The sequence below is a fragment of the Temnothorax nylanderi genome, unplaced genomic scaffold (genome assembly GCF_030848795.1).
Source record: "Temnothorax nylanderi isolate EJ_2023f unplaced genomic scaffold, tnyl_v1.0 TNYL_tig0016_pilon, whole genome shotgun sequence".
Taxonomy (NCBI): Eukaryota; Metazoa; Arthropoda; class Insecta; order Hymenoptera; family Formicidae; genus Temnothorax; species Temnothorax nylanderi.
This window is the reverse complement of record NW_027249078.1, coordinates 1745495-1764277: the sequence shown is the minus strand read 5'-3', so window position 1 is coordinate 1764277 and position 18783 is coordinate 1745495. Positions and strand designations below refer to the sequence as shown.

The 18783-nt window shown below is 47.3% G+C and overlaps 2 protein-coding genes and 2 long non-coding RNA genes across 6 annotated transcripts in view; 3 read left to right on the top strand and 1 right to left on the bottom strand.

Annotated features, from left to right (window-relative positions):
* Eif5b (eukaryotic translation initiation factor 5B) overlaps window positions 1–11707 on the top strand; it is a 38301-nt gene extending 26594 nt beyond the window's left edge. For both annotated transcript variants that reach the window (XM_071698729.1, XM_071698728.1), the window contains exons 15-16: window positions 3453–3614; window positions 6842–11707. In XM_071698729.1, coding sequence (XP_071554830.1) covers window positions 3453–3614; window positions 6842–6949 — 270 coding nt within the window. In that variant the 3' untranslated portion in view covers window positions 6950–11707. The remainder of the gene's footprint in view (window positions 1–3452; window positions 3615–6841) is intronic.
* LOC139768516 (uncharacterized) overlaps window positions 1–15914 on the bottom strand; it is a 29741-nt gene extending 13827 nt beyond the window's left edge. For both annotated transcript variants that reach the window (XR_011717381.1, XR_011717380.1), the window contains exons 1-3: window positions 15833–15914; window positions 3294–3706; window positions 3059–3165 (exon numbers count right to left, since the gene is read on the bottom strand). This is a non-coding gene — a long non-coding RNA (uncharacterized lncRNA). The remainder of the gene's footprint in view (window positions 1–3058; window positions 3166–3293; window positions 3707–15832) is intronic.
* LOC139768515 (uncharacterized) lies at window positions 15027–17373 on the top strand. Its single transcript, XR_011717379.1, has 2 exons — window positions 15027–15729; window positions 15849–17373. It is a non-coding gene; the product is annotated as an uncharacterized lncRNA (long non-coding RNA).
* Window positions 17374–18406: 1033 nt separating this feature from the next.
* The window catches only part of Sty (sprouty signaling antagonist), a 32667-nt gene continuing 32290 nt past the window's right edge, over window positions 18407–18783 (top strand). Inside the window, exon 1 of the mRNA XM_071698889.1 lies at window positions 18407–18449. Coding sequence (XP_071554990.1) covers window positions 18407–18449 — 43 coding nt within the window. The remainder of the gene's footprint in view (window positions 18450–18783) is intronic.

The window sequence follows — 18783 nt, the reverse complement described above, 5'->3', positions numbered from 1 at the left end:
CACTTTCAAAAATCGGAGATATTATTTCTCTTTTTACAACGCGATAATATCTCTTTATAAAAAGTCGTTTATTTGGTTCACGATCGAGATTGCCTATCGTAGATGAAACTCAAGTCGCGGATGTTCGACCTCGAGACTTCCGGAATTTCTAGTGACAAAAACGATGGAGACGACGTCAGTCGTAAAATACGTCGCGTAATGTTATACATTTGCTAGACGAAAGAAAACGGAGAGAGAGAGAGAGAGAGAGAGAGAGAGAGAGAGAGAGAGAGGAGAGAGAGAGAGAGAGAGAGAGAGAGAGAGGAGAGAGAGAGAGAGAGAGGAGAGAGAGAGAGAGAGAGAGAGAGAGAGAGAGAGAGAGAGGAGGGCGCGGAGGAGACGTACGAAATTAGCGGTTAGTCCTTCGAGAATCCCGAATTTTATTTCAAAACCTCGAGCGGTTGAGAGAACAGAGCTGAGAGAGGATTGAAGGCGTGCGCCCGTGCGGCGCGATAGGTTGAAAGAAAGGGCGGAGAAGGTCGAAGCGGAGGACGAACAAGGTTCGTTTGCCCGCCTGCACACGTGCACCTATATGGTAATTCCTTTCGGTCGTAGCAGAGTGTCGAGAATTTGACGACGGGAGTACGCCATAAAAGTACGTCGGCCACAGAAGAGCGTATACCGTGAAACATGCACGGCGCGCGGCGCGCGGCGCGGGGAAACGGACGTTCGTATCTTTTTTTTTCACGTCTGAGCTGATTAACTCCGACACGTACAATATTCCCTGTATGACGCATTTTTCGTTCCTTGACACCGCACATGTAATTATTGCATTAAAATATAATTTGATAAAGAGAGTAAAAAAGAATGAAAGGCATCGCGAGACCATCTACCACGTGATAAATAACAGATTTTGTAGGTATATATAATGTTGACATTTCTTTTCATTATAAAACAAAATGGAAAAATTTGCTTAAAATTCGAAAAATAGGGTCATTGGAAAACTAAAGGTAACCAGGGATATCTTACATCCACGTTTCATCGTCGTTATTTCACGAGGTTTGTAGTCACAGCGTTCTGTCACTCAAGAAAGGGTTGAGAAGCAATACCTCAGTTATCGGCTAGGCGGGGATACCGGGTGGCTTGAATGTCCAGCCAGGTATTGCTCTCTTGGCGTGGGTTTCGGGACACACAGGCGGGCATATTCGACCGGTCATTGTCCACCTAACGATAACGTGGCTTGTCGTGTGCGTCTACGTTGCAACTCGTGATCTGTATCACTATCACCTTCCAGCATGCTTTGTTCGCGAATTCAGTATCTCTATTTTTGGCCATAGTCGGGGGAAAAAAATTAACTTTCGAGATAAGCTTTTTGCTTATCATTATCTTCGTAATATTTTTCTTAATACTTTAAGAACCAAGGTATGTTCGCGCTCACAGAATAGCTGTCTCTCCCACTGCCGTAAAATCTCAAATACATATGTAGTTAACGCAGTTTGGGGGATAAATATTAAAACAGTACATAGAGAGATAATGGAGCCAAGGTTTTATCTCTCGCGGTCCACTGCGCGAGGTAAATTGATGTCATTTCTCTTTCGCATCTCCGCGCCGGCGCCGCTCGCTCCACAACGGATATACTTTTTTCTTTCGTAACGTGCGTGGCGTATTTTCCTAAGATTATTCGATACTGCTGTACGCGGATGTATTTCCTGTGTTTTTCGCAACTCGAGAGCGGGAACATATAGATTTATCGCAATTTCAAACTCGCACGTCTTTCGTCTTTAGGTCGATGTCCGCGCGATAATATACATAGATACGTACAGGCGGATATTATAGATTCTGATTATGCAGTTCGCGATTACGCGTGCACCCCCCCCCACCCCTCCCCTCCCCCCGGCGATTACGCAGAGAGACCCATGGAGAGACCAGCGACATTGCAGAAGCTGGGTCTTTTTTAACCACGGTTGGCCACGGCCGGCGCGGCACGGCGGAGCGCTCTTGCAAATCCTGGACGAGACCGCGTCCGGGTTTGTCGCCCACTTTTGCGCTCCCGCGGCCACAGGTGTGTCGCGCCAGCGGGGCAACGTGCTCGGGGCTTTTTCGCCTGTATACACCGTTATATAGCGTGTCTCGAGATTCAATATACCTACCCACAGTCTGCAGCCGTCTAACGGCGCCCGCTGAAAAGCTTGCACCCCAGGGCAGTTTTCTACGAATCGATATTGAAAATCTATATCTTGAAGAAAACTCGTCGTTTTCTTCTTTTTTTTTTCTTATAAAACGAAACTTACGCGATGGATTGCACCCACGTTTATTATTGCAATGTCTAATTTGCGTGATCAAAATGCTCGATACTACAGTCAAGCTAGAGTTGCTAATAATAACGTCATTATTTCCGGAGAGAGGCGGAGAAAGGGAGAGCGAGAGAGAATGACTAAGTACGCTGTCTCCTAGATATTTCCTTGGAACACTTTATACATTGCTACAACAGTACGGAATAAAATCGAGGAATTGAAATCTTGACCGGAAGTCCGGTGATTTGTAGTCCAATTTTTTGTCGTTTGCGATACGGATATTTGTGAACACCCGGTGGATCTGTCTACGGCGAGCCAGCCTACTGCGTGCCGGCCTACGTACATATATGCGGGTATCTGCCTGCCCGCCTGCCCGCCTGCCCGCCTCCCTACCTACCTACTTGGTTCACCGATTCTTGCCGGTATTCACGACGAAAATGCGTACCCACGTCTCGGACTCGGTTGCGAGGCAAGCACGGCACGGCACGGCACAGCTCGGCTCGGCTCGGCTCGACTCGGCCCGGCCCGACTGTGCCGTTCAGGTATACTGGGCTGTCTCGACTTCCGGTCGCGGTAAAGGTGTGCCTAGGCGGAGTTATACCCACGCGACCAGACGTCGACGATCGATGGCGAAAAAAAAGACCGAAAAACAGAAAGTTGCGCTACTATGCCGAAGCTTCGTTCGCGGGATAGATCCGCTTAAATCGCGTTCGGATATCCCCTATGACCTATGACGATAGATCAAGCGAACGCACACGCGATGAATGTGGTGTCACGTTACTTACTTAATCATCATTACGGAGACGGGAGGAAAGGGAGGAAGCTACGGCAAGCAGATCTTCAATCAGATCTTTTCGACTTTGATCACATTTCGCTGATTGAGATCATACATCTGAAAATAAACGTTTCTGTATCAACGAAACCTTTGTATTAGTGAAATGCATTCTTTGGACTCTAAAATTCTTCGGAACTTGTCATCCAAGTGTATAATATATTTGTATGAATTAATTAGATACTTACGTGGGGGACAAGTTATGTCGCGTCAAATATATATAACACGTAGATGTAGATGATTGCTATCACTCGATCATTGCAAACGTCACATTCCTTTTCATTGCAAAATATATATATCGTATGCTATTTCTCTCAATTAATCAATATGTTAATCTATCGTTTCAGTTTGTTGACTTGGGCATGGTAACTAGTGTAGAGTACAATCATAAGCCCGTGGAATCGGCTAGGAAAGGCCAAGAAGTCTGCATCAAAATCGAGCCCGTACCAGGAGAAGCACCCAAGATGTTTGGTCGCCATTTCGAGGCGAAAGATTTCCTCGTCAGCAAGGTATGTACACTGATCGTTAATTGATCAATTTCTGTTTTGTGATTGTGATTCGAGAGAAGAATTTTTCAGCTTTCGAAATCGAACACCGTAAGCTGCGAAAAAATGAATATGTTAGGTATCGTGACAAATCCAATCGGTTGGTTTCAAATTTGGCGATTTTATAATCAGCCTGTTGAATTGTATATTATTTTACTCGCTAAATCGCGCTAAACCGTGCAAAACTGAACAGCACATTTTTGCCTTGACGCAAATTCGACTTATTGTTAGTATGCGAGACCTAGATCGAAAAAGGAAGATGAACATCCGGCGGCGATCACTCGCCCGCCATCGGCTTCCGGCCTTCGTAGAAGCTCGCTACTACGCCTTTCCCCCTCCGCATCTCCCTTCCCTTCCTCCCTCCACTCTTCTTCCTTTTTCGTCTTCCTCCTTCAGGCGAGGATATCGGCTACGGGACGAGTTCGGCCCCGCATTCGCTCAGATGCTTCGTAACGCTTGCACGTGCAAAGTTTTTTATTTGAGCGATTATTGTTATTAATTGATCGCACTTTCGTGCCGTCGATCGGGCTCCAAAAGAATTGACGCGAGTATAGCACGCGTCTCTTCAAATATTTAAATAAATATTTAAATACAGAACAAATGTGCAAGTGTTGAAATATATTATATAAGTAATAGATAACATTGGAGCAGAAATTTTATTCCATATACATATATATATATACACGTACAAAAATCCAAATTATAGACAAATAAACCAGAGATAAAAATTCCATATATAACGCGCGTGTCGAGTACGCGGAAAAGAGTAATGAAGGACTAAAGCGGGAATGAGCGGATTAAGTTTCAATTACTCCGTCGCCGTTACATTATTCTCGTAGAAATGTGTGTAAAGACTGTTGTGATCGTTAATTAAGACGGATGTTTCGTAGACTTCTTCTTCTTCTTCTTTCTCTATGAGAAACGGTACCCGATGCCTTTTCTTCGTACAAACCGACGTCTCATCTTCATTCTTTCCCCCCTTTCCTTGTTTCTCTCTCTATCTGCCCCGCTTCTCCTTCCCTTTTCCGCGGGCCTCTTCTATCGTGCTTCAAGCACCTTCCTGTGCTTTGGTAGGCAAGCGGAAGTCGTCGTTACCGTTCGGTTCGTGGAATAAGTTCCGGAAGTATCTTGTTCCCACGACAATTCTCCCAAAGCCGCTGATCCGCTGATTCGCCGACACGTCGGCTCATACGGACGAAATAGAGCAAACGCTTCTGCTTTTCAACGCTCGAAGAAAATGCCTCCGAAGGAAGGCACGAAATCACGAACAAACTGGGACGAAAACAAACATTAACTTTTTACTTCGAACACATATTTTTTTGTCGGAGCATTTCTTTCTGTTTTAAGATCAACTTTCGCTCCTATGTAAGCAAGAAGCTATATAAAATTTGTGAAAAAATAGCAAAAGTACAAATTGTACAAAATTATTGTATTACGTGTTAGTTTAGTACCTACTTTATTCTGACCTTAATAAATATTGCAAAGTATAAAAAAAATAAATAAATTTAAATAAAATTAAAGCTTTTGATGGTGAAAATTGTAAATGATAAACAACGTAGAATACTTTGTTCGCGCTTTTAGTTTTTCAAACAAATATTTTCATTTCTACTTTCGGCCAAAGGGATTTGCTTAACACACACACACACACATATTGTATATATATATATATACAATATGTATATATATATATGTATATATTAGGCACATGGAATAATATTTCTCGTCATTATTTTACGGAGGTCCGTTTATTTATCCGCGAGAATAATCTGTTCCTAATCTTGACGCAGCGGAAAGAGAAAAGTGAATCACGGAAAATCGCGGCCGAATATTGCAAGCATAAAGATCGGTAAATTTCTCCGAAGAGGATGGTATCGCGAAACGATCGATCGATAGAGCATGTTTGCACGATTCTATCGTATATATTCGTCACGCAGGCCGAAATTGCATAATAATATCTGAGACGCGTAATCGTGATCGCGAGCTTCGCGCGAAAAGCTTAAACATTCAAATTCGTTCTGCGCTTTGCGCCGTCGGTGAAATTTTTTATGATTACCGCGAACTGTTGTATATTCAACGTTCCGCATACTTTACGAGCGGTAATACAGACGTAGGAGGAAGGGAGGGAAACACGTGGGGGGCGAAGATGTGTGTGTGTGTGTGTGTGTGTGTGTGTGTGTGTGTGTGTGTGTGAGAGAGAGAGAGAGAGAGGACGAGAAGCGGTGAGGAGCAAGGAAAGCTAGAAGGGGCGTGGCGGGAGGCAGGCGTCCTCAATAGCCGCGTAAAACCACCATTGTGACCGATCCATGAATGAAACGGGACTTCCGGCCAAGAGTGGGGGCGGAAACAGTTGTGAAGCGTTACGTTTCCGAATGGTTCAACGTGCCCGCGCGCGCGCACACACATACACAACACGGGTCCTATATTTCTCTATTTGCGAAAAGCGCCACGTGAAAATTAGTCACGATGCCACGCTTAAAAAACGCACGCGCGTTGAGAAACGCGCGCGGCTCGCAAAACGGTCACATTACGGAGCTGTCCGTTATTTTATTATAAGATTTCGCTTTTAACAGATCGTTCCAGCTTGCCACGTCATACGAATGACGCCCATGTTTCCGTTACAAGTTGCGTCATTCGAACGTGTAACACATATGACGCTACATTTTTCCCCTCAAGCCTCGACGTTCGCGGATGAATGGTGTCACAGTCTACTTTTGAGTCCACACGCTCCGATTATCCGATCTGATCGTCCGATTCGCCGATTATATTCGTGTTACCAAAGTTTTCGATCGGTCCTTGGGCTCGATTTAACTTTAAGATATTACAAACATGACATTATTCCTCTCTTATCCTTCTTCTTCCATCTCGTATAATTTACACAACTCTTTGATCCTCCTACTACTATTAAACACTACTAGAAACAGACAACCGCTGTTTAGAAATCCGCTTATTGAAATTTGTAAAATTTAAGAAATAAAATTATAACATAAAATTAGAATAGACATTTTTTTGTTGGTTGGAGATTAATATATATGAGTTAAAATATATAGATTTTTTTCCTTTTAATCTATCGTTTTGCAATTAGAGCGAAAAAGGAGGATTTCTTTTATTGTTTTATTTACGGACGGGAAATCTGTAGTGACCACACGTTTTATCATCCGATAACGGAAGCTCCATATCTCGAACTGTTACAGATAAGCAGGCAGAGTATAGACGCATGCAAGGATTACTTTAGAGATGACCTGCTAAAGACCGATTGGCAACTCATGGTGGAATTGAAGAAGCTCTTCCAGATACTCTAGGATACGATGAGGATCGCGATGGCGACATTGTCCAAGAGCCTCTTACTTTTCCGACGGCTGCTCGGTGAGAAAATCGGTCCCGTCGAACTCGAGCGAACATCTCCTCGATCGTCGTCGAGTCTTCCCGAACGACGTCACCGCGACGTCGCTGCAAGCGGCGCATCGACGATGCGGCATGCTCGAATCTATTTTCCATCCCGAACACGAATCGATGCTTCTCTCGTTCCTCCCCGTGCTCCAGCATCGAAAGATGGTGGCCGAAAGTTCCACGGCGTCGTCGATGAGTATGCCGCGAGAGATGATGCGAAGACGATCTCGAGCTCGCCGGCGCGGCCGTCCTTGGAAGCGCACGCGTGGCTTTCGAGGACGATCGACGGGAGGCGATCGCGTCCAATTCCGCGATTGTGTTCCGAGTATTTACCAAGTACCGCGAAAGCGGTATTCCCGTATCTTGCCGATGAGCAGGAAGAGAACATGGCTGGCCGCATCGAAGAGGAAGTTTCTTGGAAGTGCGCGATCGCAAGAAGAAGAGGATCACTCCGCATGGGCCGTCGCGGGCAACGACGTTGTAGATACCCGGAAAGGAGGAGACAGAGCCAAGAGAGAAGAAGAAGAGAGGGAGGGGAGGCAAACAAGCGTGTGGCGCTGATGAACGAAATAATCGTGCGAAAACCTCGTGTGTTTTGTATATGTAATCTCTTTGTATAAGATAAGCGCAGTTTTGCGCGGTCGGAAAATAAAGACTATGCGTTTTCGCAAAAAAAAGAAGAAAAAGAAAACCGAGAGAGCGGAAAAAAGACTATCTCTTTTTTAGCGCCTGTAGGTGCGTCGATGGCTCATACCCGAGGACACTCGCTCTGTCATCCTTTCTTGGTATCCGTTCATCTCGGATATATATGCCATTTTATGTATCCGATTTGCTCGCAGCTACCAGTAAGTATTCAATTTTTGGAAATGGATTTTCTGCATTTTCGTGAGAAGATCTTAATGACGCATTTTGCAGACGTCACGATTCATCATTTTCAAACTTACAAATTTAAGGATTGTTTGCGCGAGTGAGAATTTTCAAGTTTTCAAGATTTATATATATATATATATATATATAAATGCCTTCTCTATTAAAATTTCAACAAGAATGTGAAAAACAGACTACTTTTGTGTCCACTTTGTCATGATGTCAGCATAAATTATGTTTATAAGTGACTGCCCCCTGTTGTCCATTGAGAAATATCGAGACCAAGGCATAAATACATAGAAAAATTGAACAAAACGACTCCGGGAAAAGAGCCCGTAGTCCTGTTTGGACCCTTCTTTCGACTATCACCTCCATTACACGTCCCTTTATTAAGACTTTCAACATTATGTACACTCCGCCCGTGGGAACGAACGTTTTTAATTGGCCGAGAGTGGCAATAACGTCGGAAAGAAACTCGAGAAATAAATCGACGACAATGACGACGATGACGACGACGACGACGACGACGATGATGACGTGTAACGTTACGCAGTATATCGCATATCGTTCTCAAATTCTCTCGAGAACCGCCCTCCCCCTCTTTAGCACTACCGGAAGCGACAATAATAGGTCGCGGGCGTGTAAGATAGATTGTGTCGCGCGCGATCGAAAAAATCGACGTTGTCGCCACGTCGAGAACCATCCTACGAAGTTACTGGTATATTCGCGCAAAACACAGACTTACTTACGTAAGTCATAAGTTTTAATCGATTTATCCGACGCCCCCCCTTCCCGACCCCTCCATTCCCCGACGCGATTCCGTCTCGTGTGCGCACTACTACTCTTACGCGTATTATCTTACACACGTCGATACGTACCGATGATACATGCGTGCGGGCGCGCGCACACACGCATACACACCCGCGCATTTCCTCTGCTTCTCTTCCCTTTCCTCCCTGCGAGCAGCGTCGTAAGTCGATGCCGCCTTGTGGTCGTAAGATATGAACCACCGACTAGCGTGAACAATTGGTAACGCGAGCGAATAATAATGCGAAAAAATCAATTTTAATTGTCTTTGCCTAATTATCTATTTCCGTTGCTAAAGTAGAGAGAGAGAGAGAGAGAGAGAGAGAGAGAGTCAATTATCTTCAGTATAAAATATCTTTGATATTAAGTTCCTTCTTGTGGAAATCTCTCCTATCAGAGAGTTCGATTGCCAATCAAAAATTGAGAAAGCTGTCAATAAAATACCTTTCGTCTGCCTTGCGATATATCTGCCATGTATTTATTACATTCTGTGCGCTAAATTATATTATAAAATTATATTATAAATATTATATTAAATATTATTAGACATAAATTAATTAAATTACATTATATTATTATCGTCTAAATCATACGAAATTGTTAAAAATTATATTTGTTAGTAAATTATGTTCGACTTTGCTAATCGCTAATTTTCATACGATTCTCCGATCGACGACTCAATTTCCACCGATTGAAGAACCGGCTCTTCCGAGCTGTTCGAATCCGTCGCTGGTTGGAGTCAGAAAATATGTCGTGTCCTTGCTGGGAGCAAGAGCGAGTCGGCAGGTCGCGCTCAATAAACTCACACGTCATTTCGAGTCATTCATGCATCTGCAGCCTCTGCAGGTTGTCTTCGCGTCTCTCTCTCTCTCTCTCTCTCTCTCTCTCTCTCTCTCTCTCTCTCTCTCTCTCTCTCTAAATTTATCTATCTATCTCTTTTATTTCGCCGCGCGTGTGCGAGTGCAACTGCGTTGCGCACGTGCGTGTTCGCACATTGGCTATGCAGCTCGGCGGCTATACGATCGAAGATCACGTAGATCGCCTGGTTGGCATTTACGTGAGATCGAACGACCGCAGGCGGCGTTGCATTGCGTCTCAACATCAGTCGAATACTCGCCAATATAATGTGAAGAGAAACATTTATCCGACGCGACGTCCAGGGCATGTCTTGGAAACGCGACGATACCAGACTTTTTATTCTTATCACGCGGATACTTAAGAAGAGCGGATACAATGCCAATTTGGACAGGTCTAAATTCCGTCGCTGCAACATGCAAAAATAATATGTATTATAAACGTAGTCTATGTATCCGAAAATTATGCGGTAGGTTAAACAATATGTTGCAGTACAATGTCACGTGTTTCAATGGGAATGTAGTATCAGCAACGTAGTCTCAAGAGAGATAAGAGATGTAAGAAAGTACGTGGAGGGAAGGAGAGTGGGAAAGGAGAGAGAATGGTAATTGTGAAAACGAGGGTAACATTTCTTAAGCCACTGCTATTCCGAGTACACTAACTTCTTTATACTGCCCGAATGACTTACTTCATTAGAAACAATTAACCTCCGCAATTACTGAAAGCGATGGCGTAGGAAAATATGGGAAGGGACGGAAGAGAAGGAATATAGTCGGGGAAAAAAGGTTTCTTCTTTTTCCGATCTTTACGTTACATAGCCACATAGGATTACTTTGTGGATACTAGATAGAGGAAGATCGTAAATTCAGAGTCAGAGGTCTTAAAAGAAACGTTGCCAAGGCGAATATGTTACATATATCTTTATTACCAGGCTTTTCCCATTTTTACTATTAAATTCCAATACGGATCGGTTTCGGGTTACACTGTGCACTGGTGAGAACGCATTAGAAATCTTGAATTGAGTTTTGTATCAAAATCTGAAAATTAAGCGAAAAATTGCATAAATCGATTACGAAAAGACATTTAAGTTTAAACTCCGGAAGAAAACTTGCCGTTCATAAATCTATAACTGACTTGTCTCTGAAAATCCCCCGGAGAAAGGAAGAGAATATAAGAACCTGAAAGAGGCCCACGGTAAGGTCTCGCTCGATCGAAAGAAAATTTTTACGGATGAATAAGCATGAATTGTAACCCGGTACGACGCACCGTTCCCGTTCCCGTTCCCGTTCCCGTTCACGAAAAGTCCTGTCGTTGTATTTGACGCAGCATAAAACTTGCGACGTGTGAATGCGACTGTTGGTCGACTCATTGAGGACTCGCTGTTACCGGCGCTATGAAAGAAGGGCGATGTTGAGGAGAGGTCGAGGGAGATGGAGAAAATGTATATACGGTTCTAGGGAGAAAGACAAAGAGAAAGAACGTAAAAGTGAATGAGGGAGCGAGAGAGGGAGAGGGAGAGAGAGAGAGAGAGAGAGCTCAGCAAGAGGGCTGAATGGGAGGGGGAACGTGTTTCCACACACCGGATATCCTCTCGAGGGAAGCGGTGCACGCGATTCGCATCGCCGCCACGCCCGTGTGGCGTGTAGATATAAACGTCGCCGCTCGTATTACTAACAGTATAAACGGCCGAGGAAAGACGGCCGGGGCTGAGACGATTGGATTGAAATCGTTCAGCCAACGCGAGATACTTGTCTCGCTGTGAACGAAAGCAATGCAGGACGACAACAGGTGCATCCAGGAGATTCCAGGAGAGACCATCAGGAGCACGACCGCTCACTAAGCGGCTAAGTAGTAATTAAGTGTGATTGGTTAATGGTTAGATCCAAAGGTAAGAACCAATCACATTCTATCGTGACTTATTGTTAGTGATTCAGTGAGCGATCGTACTCCTGGATGCACCCAACGTATCGCGCGTCGCCGACGTTGAGCGTTGCGTTAGCCGAAATGTCTTTCTTTTTCTTCGCTGGCATCTCGATACTCATACTCACATCGCCAATTCAATGTCGATTGTCGAAGATAATTTCATATAATAAATGTATCGACGGGATATGTTATTTTATTAAAAGAGAATTCATACGTAACCCCAATTGTGTGTACAATATACATATAATATTATAGAGTACGATTAACGGATGGAAATATTATCAAAAGTTGACGATTTATTCAGCCCTCCCGAATCAGTTGCAGATGTTCCTGGTTATCGTCATGTAATTGTAATCGATAGATCCGCTCCTTATCGACACAATAATGTAAACCGGTCGATCATCGCTCGCCTTACGTTTCTCTGCATTTTTCATATTTGTCCGCGACGACTTTGTACGAATTTCAAAGAAGAATCGGGTGACGGACTCAAGTGAGTTACACACTCGTGATTAACACACTGTTGTTCCCCGTAACTGTTGCATGAAACACGAATCAGCCGTCAGCCGTCAGCCGATGAGCATCGCGGCGACGCGGACGAGGAAGCGGGTCTCTCCGCTTCTCAGAATAAGGTATGTCATACATATTCCGCCTCCGGTTGCGTCCGGAACACGACCAAGTGCACCCGAAGCGTCCCGACCCGACGATGACGATGAAACGAATCCTAAGAGCCGCTTTTTGCGATAGACCAGATTTCCATGCGATAAACATCCAAATCGCGCATAGAATTGATAGAATTAACTATCCATTAATTACGTGTCCACCTGAGAGAAATACGATATAAAACTATAAATGGATATATTACTGAGAGGATATATTACTTTCGAAATATATGTAAAAAATTATATTTATAAAAATATAACGTGACGTCGTATGTAGATGAGTATGTACTGACAATGAGAGATTATTAGCGGTTATCGTATCCGAAACATAATATCGCAAAAGCTGCCTAAGTGCTAATAATGACCTCTGCACTCCTCGCGGCCACTTTCGGACAGGTGCGCGCCTTGGTGTCACATTCGCAAAGACCATAGGGTAACGTAACACCCGTTGAGGACCTTGGGTACTTGCGTACACGTACGTACATATATGTATTATACATATAATACGACCGCGACGGCGCGGCGTTTTCGCGCGTCCTGCCTTATTAGATAACCCAAGGAGCTCATCAAGCAAGCGTTTTATTACTCTCCGCGAAGAAAGGTCGTTAAATTTTCTTTCTTTCTTTCTTTCTTTCTCCTAATAGAAGAACGCGCTGAACGCGCCCCGTTTTTGGTTGCAAAACTACGATATTCAAGTATTCGACATCATTAACAAACTGACATTAATGTGTACTTTTTTAAAATGCTTTTGTGTTATATAAATATAAAAAGCTGATTGGAAGTGGAGTCGATATGTGAATTTCACGGAGCATTTCAATTGTTTGCGGCAGTACTCGTGTCATTTATGTATTTTATGTGAAAATCCAAATCCAAATGTATGTATAATGATAATGTATAACCGTCCAAGTGTTAATTCATCAGACACGAGTCATGATTCGCTGCGATACGGTGTATGTTAATTTAACGTTAATGTTTCGCGGAATTGACTTCCTGCTACGCGCTTTTGAGTGAATATAAATTTTGCGAGCTATACACATACACGTATTCCTTTTTGCATTGCGAAAAATGTTGCGAGCAGCGCGCGACCAGAGTCGTCGAGATACTCGAACTCGGCGCGTGTTTTGCTCGCAACGTTATTTCCATAAATTAGGATGTAAAGTATGAATGAAAGTCAGCCTAACTCTACGAGATAAGTATATTACGTTTTACGCGCGGTTCGCGCTGCAACGTTTGCCATCGAACGCAAGCGGCGCGGCGCGGCGCGGCACGACGGACGACGCGCTTCCTGTCAACGATACCTATATCCTAACGTCCTAACTCTAACATCCTTTTCGATAAATCCGTCGAAGCGCGGCGAGATCACTGCCTTGCGCAAAGTGAAACCAATGGCCGGGTCAGGTCGTTAGTTTCCAATTTAGTGGGAAACTATTTTCATAATCTCGCGTGATGGGATACCATCCCGTGATATACCGAATTATTCTAAGCGAGTCGGACGCGCCTAAGAATAGTAAGAATATTAATTCCCGCGAGTACATTGGTGATATTCCTAAACGAAGAGATTCGCAACGTCATCGCAACGTAAAACGCGGGAACGCGTGTAAAGTAATACCCGGGGAGTATCTTTTTTTCTTAATAAATAAAATCGCGTCAAACGCGATTCCGACGATTCTGGACCGAAATCGTGCCGTTTCGTCCGTAGGAAGGATCAGGAAGACTATCGCTTTTTACTCTCTCATCTCGCGCTGCGCTCGCGTCCGCTTTAGAACAGGCGCAGGCGAGTATATAGGAGGAGCAACGTACCCACAAACATATATTTGATACACACACGGCACCTCCGTAAGTCCGTACGACATACCCGCGAGCAAATGGAGTGAACGAGCGGCGGCGGCGGCGGCGGCGGCGGCGGCGGCGGTGAGGGGCGAGGGGGATTGACAGGAAAGGGGGAAGAAGAGGTCGAGGGAGCCGGGAGCGAACGACGAGGACGAAAGAGGATGGTAGTCGGCGGACGTTTACGAAGAGAGCCGAGTCCCGAGTCCTGAGTCGACCTGAAATGTGGAAGAGCAGGAGCCCGATTGCCCGATTGCCTGATACTGATACCGATACCGATACTATAATATATACGCGCCGCGAGATCGGTGGTACGACGTTCGATCACCTGAATGAGTATTCCTGTTATCACTACTGCCGAATTCCGAACGCGACCCATCCTCCGAAAACAACTCCAATGGGGAAACACTCAATGTTGCGGCTTCCAACGCAACTTTTAAAGGATAAATTAGGCGAATACGATTCGCGAGCGTGCGCGCGCGCGCGCGACTGAGTCTTTTACCCCGAAAAAAATCCAACTAGTTCTTAATATCAAAAAGAGCAAGAATTATGTAACGTGTGTTAAAAGTATAAGGCGTGATAAACACGCGGCGGATTTTACTTCGGGCAGATAAACAGGAAGAAACGTAAGATGTAGCGCGAAACATGACGTTATAAAAAAATGTAACGTATACCATTTAACTCCATGGGTACATAAGCGTAAAAGGTAAATACATATAATATATGCGGCGTAAGATGTAAAAACTCGTAAATCGTGGCGGTAGGGCGAAATTTGATTCGAAATCAGGTCGCTCCCGAGAGATGGACTTGATTTCGCTTCTATATACTTGTCACGCGGAGGAGGCACCGCGGCACCGCGCGTCAGCCCTGGCCGCACAACGCACAACACGAGCATGAATGAAGTATCGCGTCTGCCAGAACTCGATGTTTGTACGGTGTACGCGAGCGCGGGACGGGAGAGGACAGAGAAGGGTCGGCCTGGTCGCAGGCGTCACGGTGCCTCGGTAGCTTGGTGGCTTGGTGGCTGTGCGAGACGTGCGGGTGGGTGCGAGGTGCGAGGTGCGACTGCGTGCATGTGCTAGTTGTATAGCACGCGCGCGCGGATACAAGCGCGGAGCGCGGCGCGTAAATATCGCTCGCGCTCGCACATACCCGCCTTTCAATGTTGGAGCGCGCATGCGTATTCCACCCACGGAGATAGACAGAGGGGGAGAGAGAGAGAGAGAGAGAAAGGCAGCGGCTGTGAGCGGCGAACGGCGAACGGGAGAAGGAGATGAAATGCCGCTCGCGCTGTTTCAGCTGTTTGTACATACGCGAACAGAGTCTATCAACGGCGCAGCAGCGCCGAGCATCAGCCGGTCGTTCCAGAAAGTCAGGGGCGCGATCGCCCTAGTGGAGCAAGAGAGAAACAGTGGCGAGAAGCTAGAAGCCCGCTGGAGAAGTTGATTTCGTGAGACGCGTATTTTGTGGATGTTCGAGCATTATCGCGGTAGCGCATCCAGGAACGCACGTTGTACGTTGCACGTTGCACGCGCGCGGGTGCCTCCTCTCCGTGGCGACGACGATCGGTGTTGACGGTGTTGTTGGATCGTGCGCGCACACGGCATACGACACGGCCGGGGCCGTAGCCGTATCCGAGGGCAGCTGCCGAGCCGAGCGCGAGGAAAGTAGGAAAAACGTGCCGACTTTCTTTGTTTCCCGATGCCCGAGCGCGACGTACCGTCGACGGGGGTGCGACGCGAGCCGTGACGGAGGTTAGGAAACGCCGCGGCAACGGCCAACGACGCGCGACGCGCGGACGCGCGACAAGGGACGAGAGGATTCGAAATAGAAAATAAGGAGTATCGAGAGAATAACCTGGCAACTTTTCCAGAAGCTCAAGAGAAAATTTCTTGACGAAGAAGCGTGGAAGCGACGTCGTCGAAATCGGTGGGCCCGGTCCAGCCCGGCCCGGCCCGGCCCAGCGGCGCGATGGTACGCGCCTGGTTCGCGATCTACACCGGCATGGCCGCCGAGGCCAGCTGAACTTGTGCGGACTGCGGTTGTCTCACTCCCGCGCATCGAACAAACGTCACACAGTCTCGTTTACTCCATCGTACACGATCAGCCGAGCAAGCGAGCGAGCGAACGAACGAACGAACGAACGAACGAACGAACGAACGAAGAAGCAGACGCGCGCTCCGCTCTCCGGTCCGTCGTTCATGCCGCATGCGCCCTCCCGCCGCCCGCCGCCTGCCGCCTGCCGCTCGCCCTTCGGCCAGCTCCCCTGACGGTCTATCCACTCCGTCTCTTTTTACTTCCTTCCACTTGGCTCGCTCGTAATCCCGTTCTCGTCTCGGCGACGCCGGAGGGAAGGAGAGAGAGAGAGAGAGAGGAAAAGCGACGCGAACGAACGCGCACACCATCGCACGGGAGCGTATACACTATACCCGGTATCCCGGCGAGATTGGCGAGAACGCGAGCGAACGCGCCTGCCTCGCGGGTGTGCATGTGCATTTAGCATTAGTCCGGCCGGAGGCTCGCCTCCTCGCCTGGCTCGCCATTCGAGAGAACCAGCGGCGGAGGCGCAAACCGCAAACCCCTACGCCTACGTCGCCTACGTTCGTAAGCTCGGTCTGGTTCTGGTCTATCTGTCGCGAGTCGCGAGTCGCGAATAACCGAGGACCGAGGGTGTTTACCTTCCTCTTTCCTCCCATTCCCCCTCCCCTTCTTCCCTTCCCATATCTTGGCCGAAAAACTGTCGTTACTCGTCACCAAACACGCCGTGCAACGTACGACGATGCGACGGACGCGAAGACGCATTTGGCGAACGCTGCCACACGTAGGACGTAGGACGTAGCGCGACGACGCCGCGACGCGACAGAGACAAATTTGTCGAGAGGGAGAATAGCGATTTCTCTTTTTTGTCCGACGACAATGGAAACACACGTCGCGAGTGAGACGTCGCAAGTTTAAAGGTATCAACGAATCGGTTGAAATCCCATTGCGACACCGTCGCGAGGAAGACGTCACCGTCGGCATTATTCGTCGCGCACCTGTCGTCGCCGCACCGCGCCGCGCCGCGCCGCGCCGCAACGTAACGCCAGGCAGCCATCCGCCCGCGCAGCCAACCGCGCTTCGTAGGAAAAACGAAAGACGAGACACGAGACCGAGAAAGCCGCGGAAGGACGAGGAGAGAAGAAAGAACATCGGTAAAGAGAAAAGGCCGCGCGGAGGGTAGAATTATGCGCGAAGAGGAGTGCGGCGGCCACCGACTCCCGCACCGCGCTTTTTCACCGAGACCAACGCGGTTATTCGAGATGCGAGCCGCATGACACGAATGCGGGAGCGCGAGAGAAAGGAGAGCCAGAAACGCGGGAGGAAGAGAGAGAGAGAGAGAGAGAGAGAAAGAGAAAAAGGAGAGACAAAACGCGGCGCGAGAGAACGTATCCGGCCCGTACGTACAAACGTGCGTGCGCGGTGCGTGCACGCGTGCGACAAGGACGGAACGAGGGTGGCTATTTCTGTGAAGCATATAGGGGGCCGCCCGTATAAAATAAGCAGTGAATGAAGGAGCCTGTTTACTGGCAGACGGCCTACGCGAGATTCAGAGTCGCCTCTCTTTTTCTCCTCATTTTCTTTCTTTCTCTCTCTGGGCCTCCCTACTAAGCTCTGCGGATCTATCTCTCTCTCTCTCTCTCCCCCTCTCCCTCCCTCTCCCACTCTCTCTCTCTCTCCCATCGCGTCTTTCTCTTTCGCGTGTCGTGTAGTAGTTGTGCGGTCTCTCGTAAGATTCCGTCTCTCTCCTTCCGTCTCGTTTGCTCCGGCAAGCGAGCGTATACGTGCTCCTCGAGAAAAAGAGAGAGATATATATAGAGAAAAGAGGGAGAAAGGGAGAAAGAGACAGGGAGGGAGGGAGGGAGGGAGGGAAAGAGAGAACAGAGACGAAGGAGGCAGACAGGCAGGCAGGCAAGCAGGCAAGCAGGCAGGCAAGCAGGCAGGCAGGCAAGCAAGGCGGGCGAGAGCGCGTCGTGTCGGGGCACCGAAAGAGGGCCTGTCTCGTGTGTGTTGGCTAGCCAGTGCGCGAGAAGACCCCGCGGTGTACCGATCTCTCCTCCTCGCTGTGTCGTGTCACCGCGCGCGTGTCTCTCTCTCTCTCTCTCTCTCTTTCTTTCTCTTTCTCTTTCTTTCTGTCTCTCTCTCTCTCTCTCTCTCTCTCTCTCTTTCTCTCTTCTCTCACTCTATTATATCTCTTCTGTTTTCCGTCCTGCTACATTCGTCGCGGCCGGTCTATTCAACTCTCGATGTGAAGCGACGTCGCTCGCTCTCGATCGAGTCGAGAAAAGTCCAAGTTTGTTCGTTCGTCCCCGCGTGCGCGCGCGCGCGCGCGCGCGAGCGTTCCAACTCGCCTCTAATGTCGCTTCCGCACTCTCGGATCTCGCCTTGGGAGATATGTATGTGCTTGCGTGCTGTGACGTTGTGACCTGTGCCGGAAGTGCGAGCAGAGAGGAGGAGGAAGAGGAGGAGGAGTAACAGAAGAAGAAGAAGAAGAAGAAGCAACAGCGGCAGCGGCAGCAACGGCGACGACAGTATAGTAGTAGTAGTAGTAGGAAGAGGAGAAGGAGAAGGAGAAGGAGTAGCAGGAAGAGGAGTGGAATTCGAGTTCACGAACCGACGTTCAGTCTCTCTCTCGGATACATCGGAAGTGGCGCGAAGTGGAAACTACATTTCGCTTTGTGGTTCTCCTCCTCGTTGCGGTCGCGTATAGGCTTAATTAATAAATATATAAATACACGTGATATATACGTAACGTGTATTCTCTCTTTCTC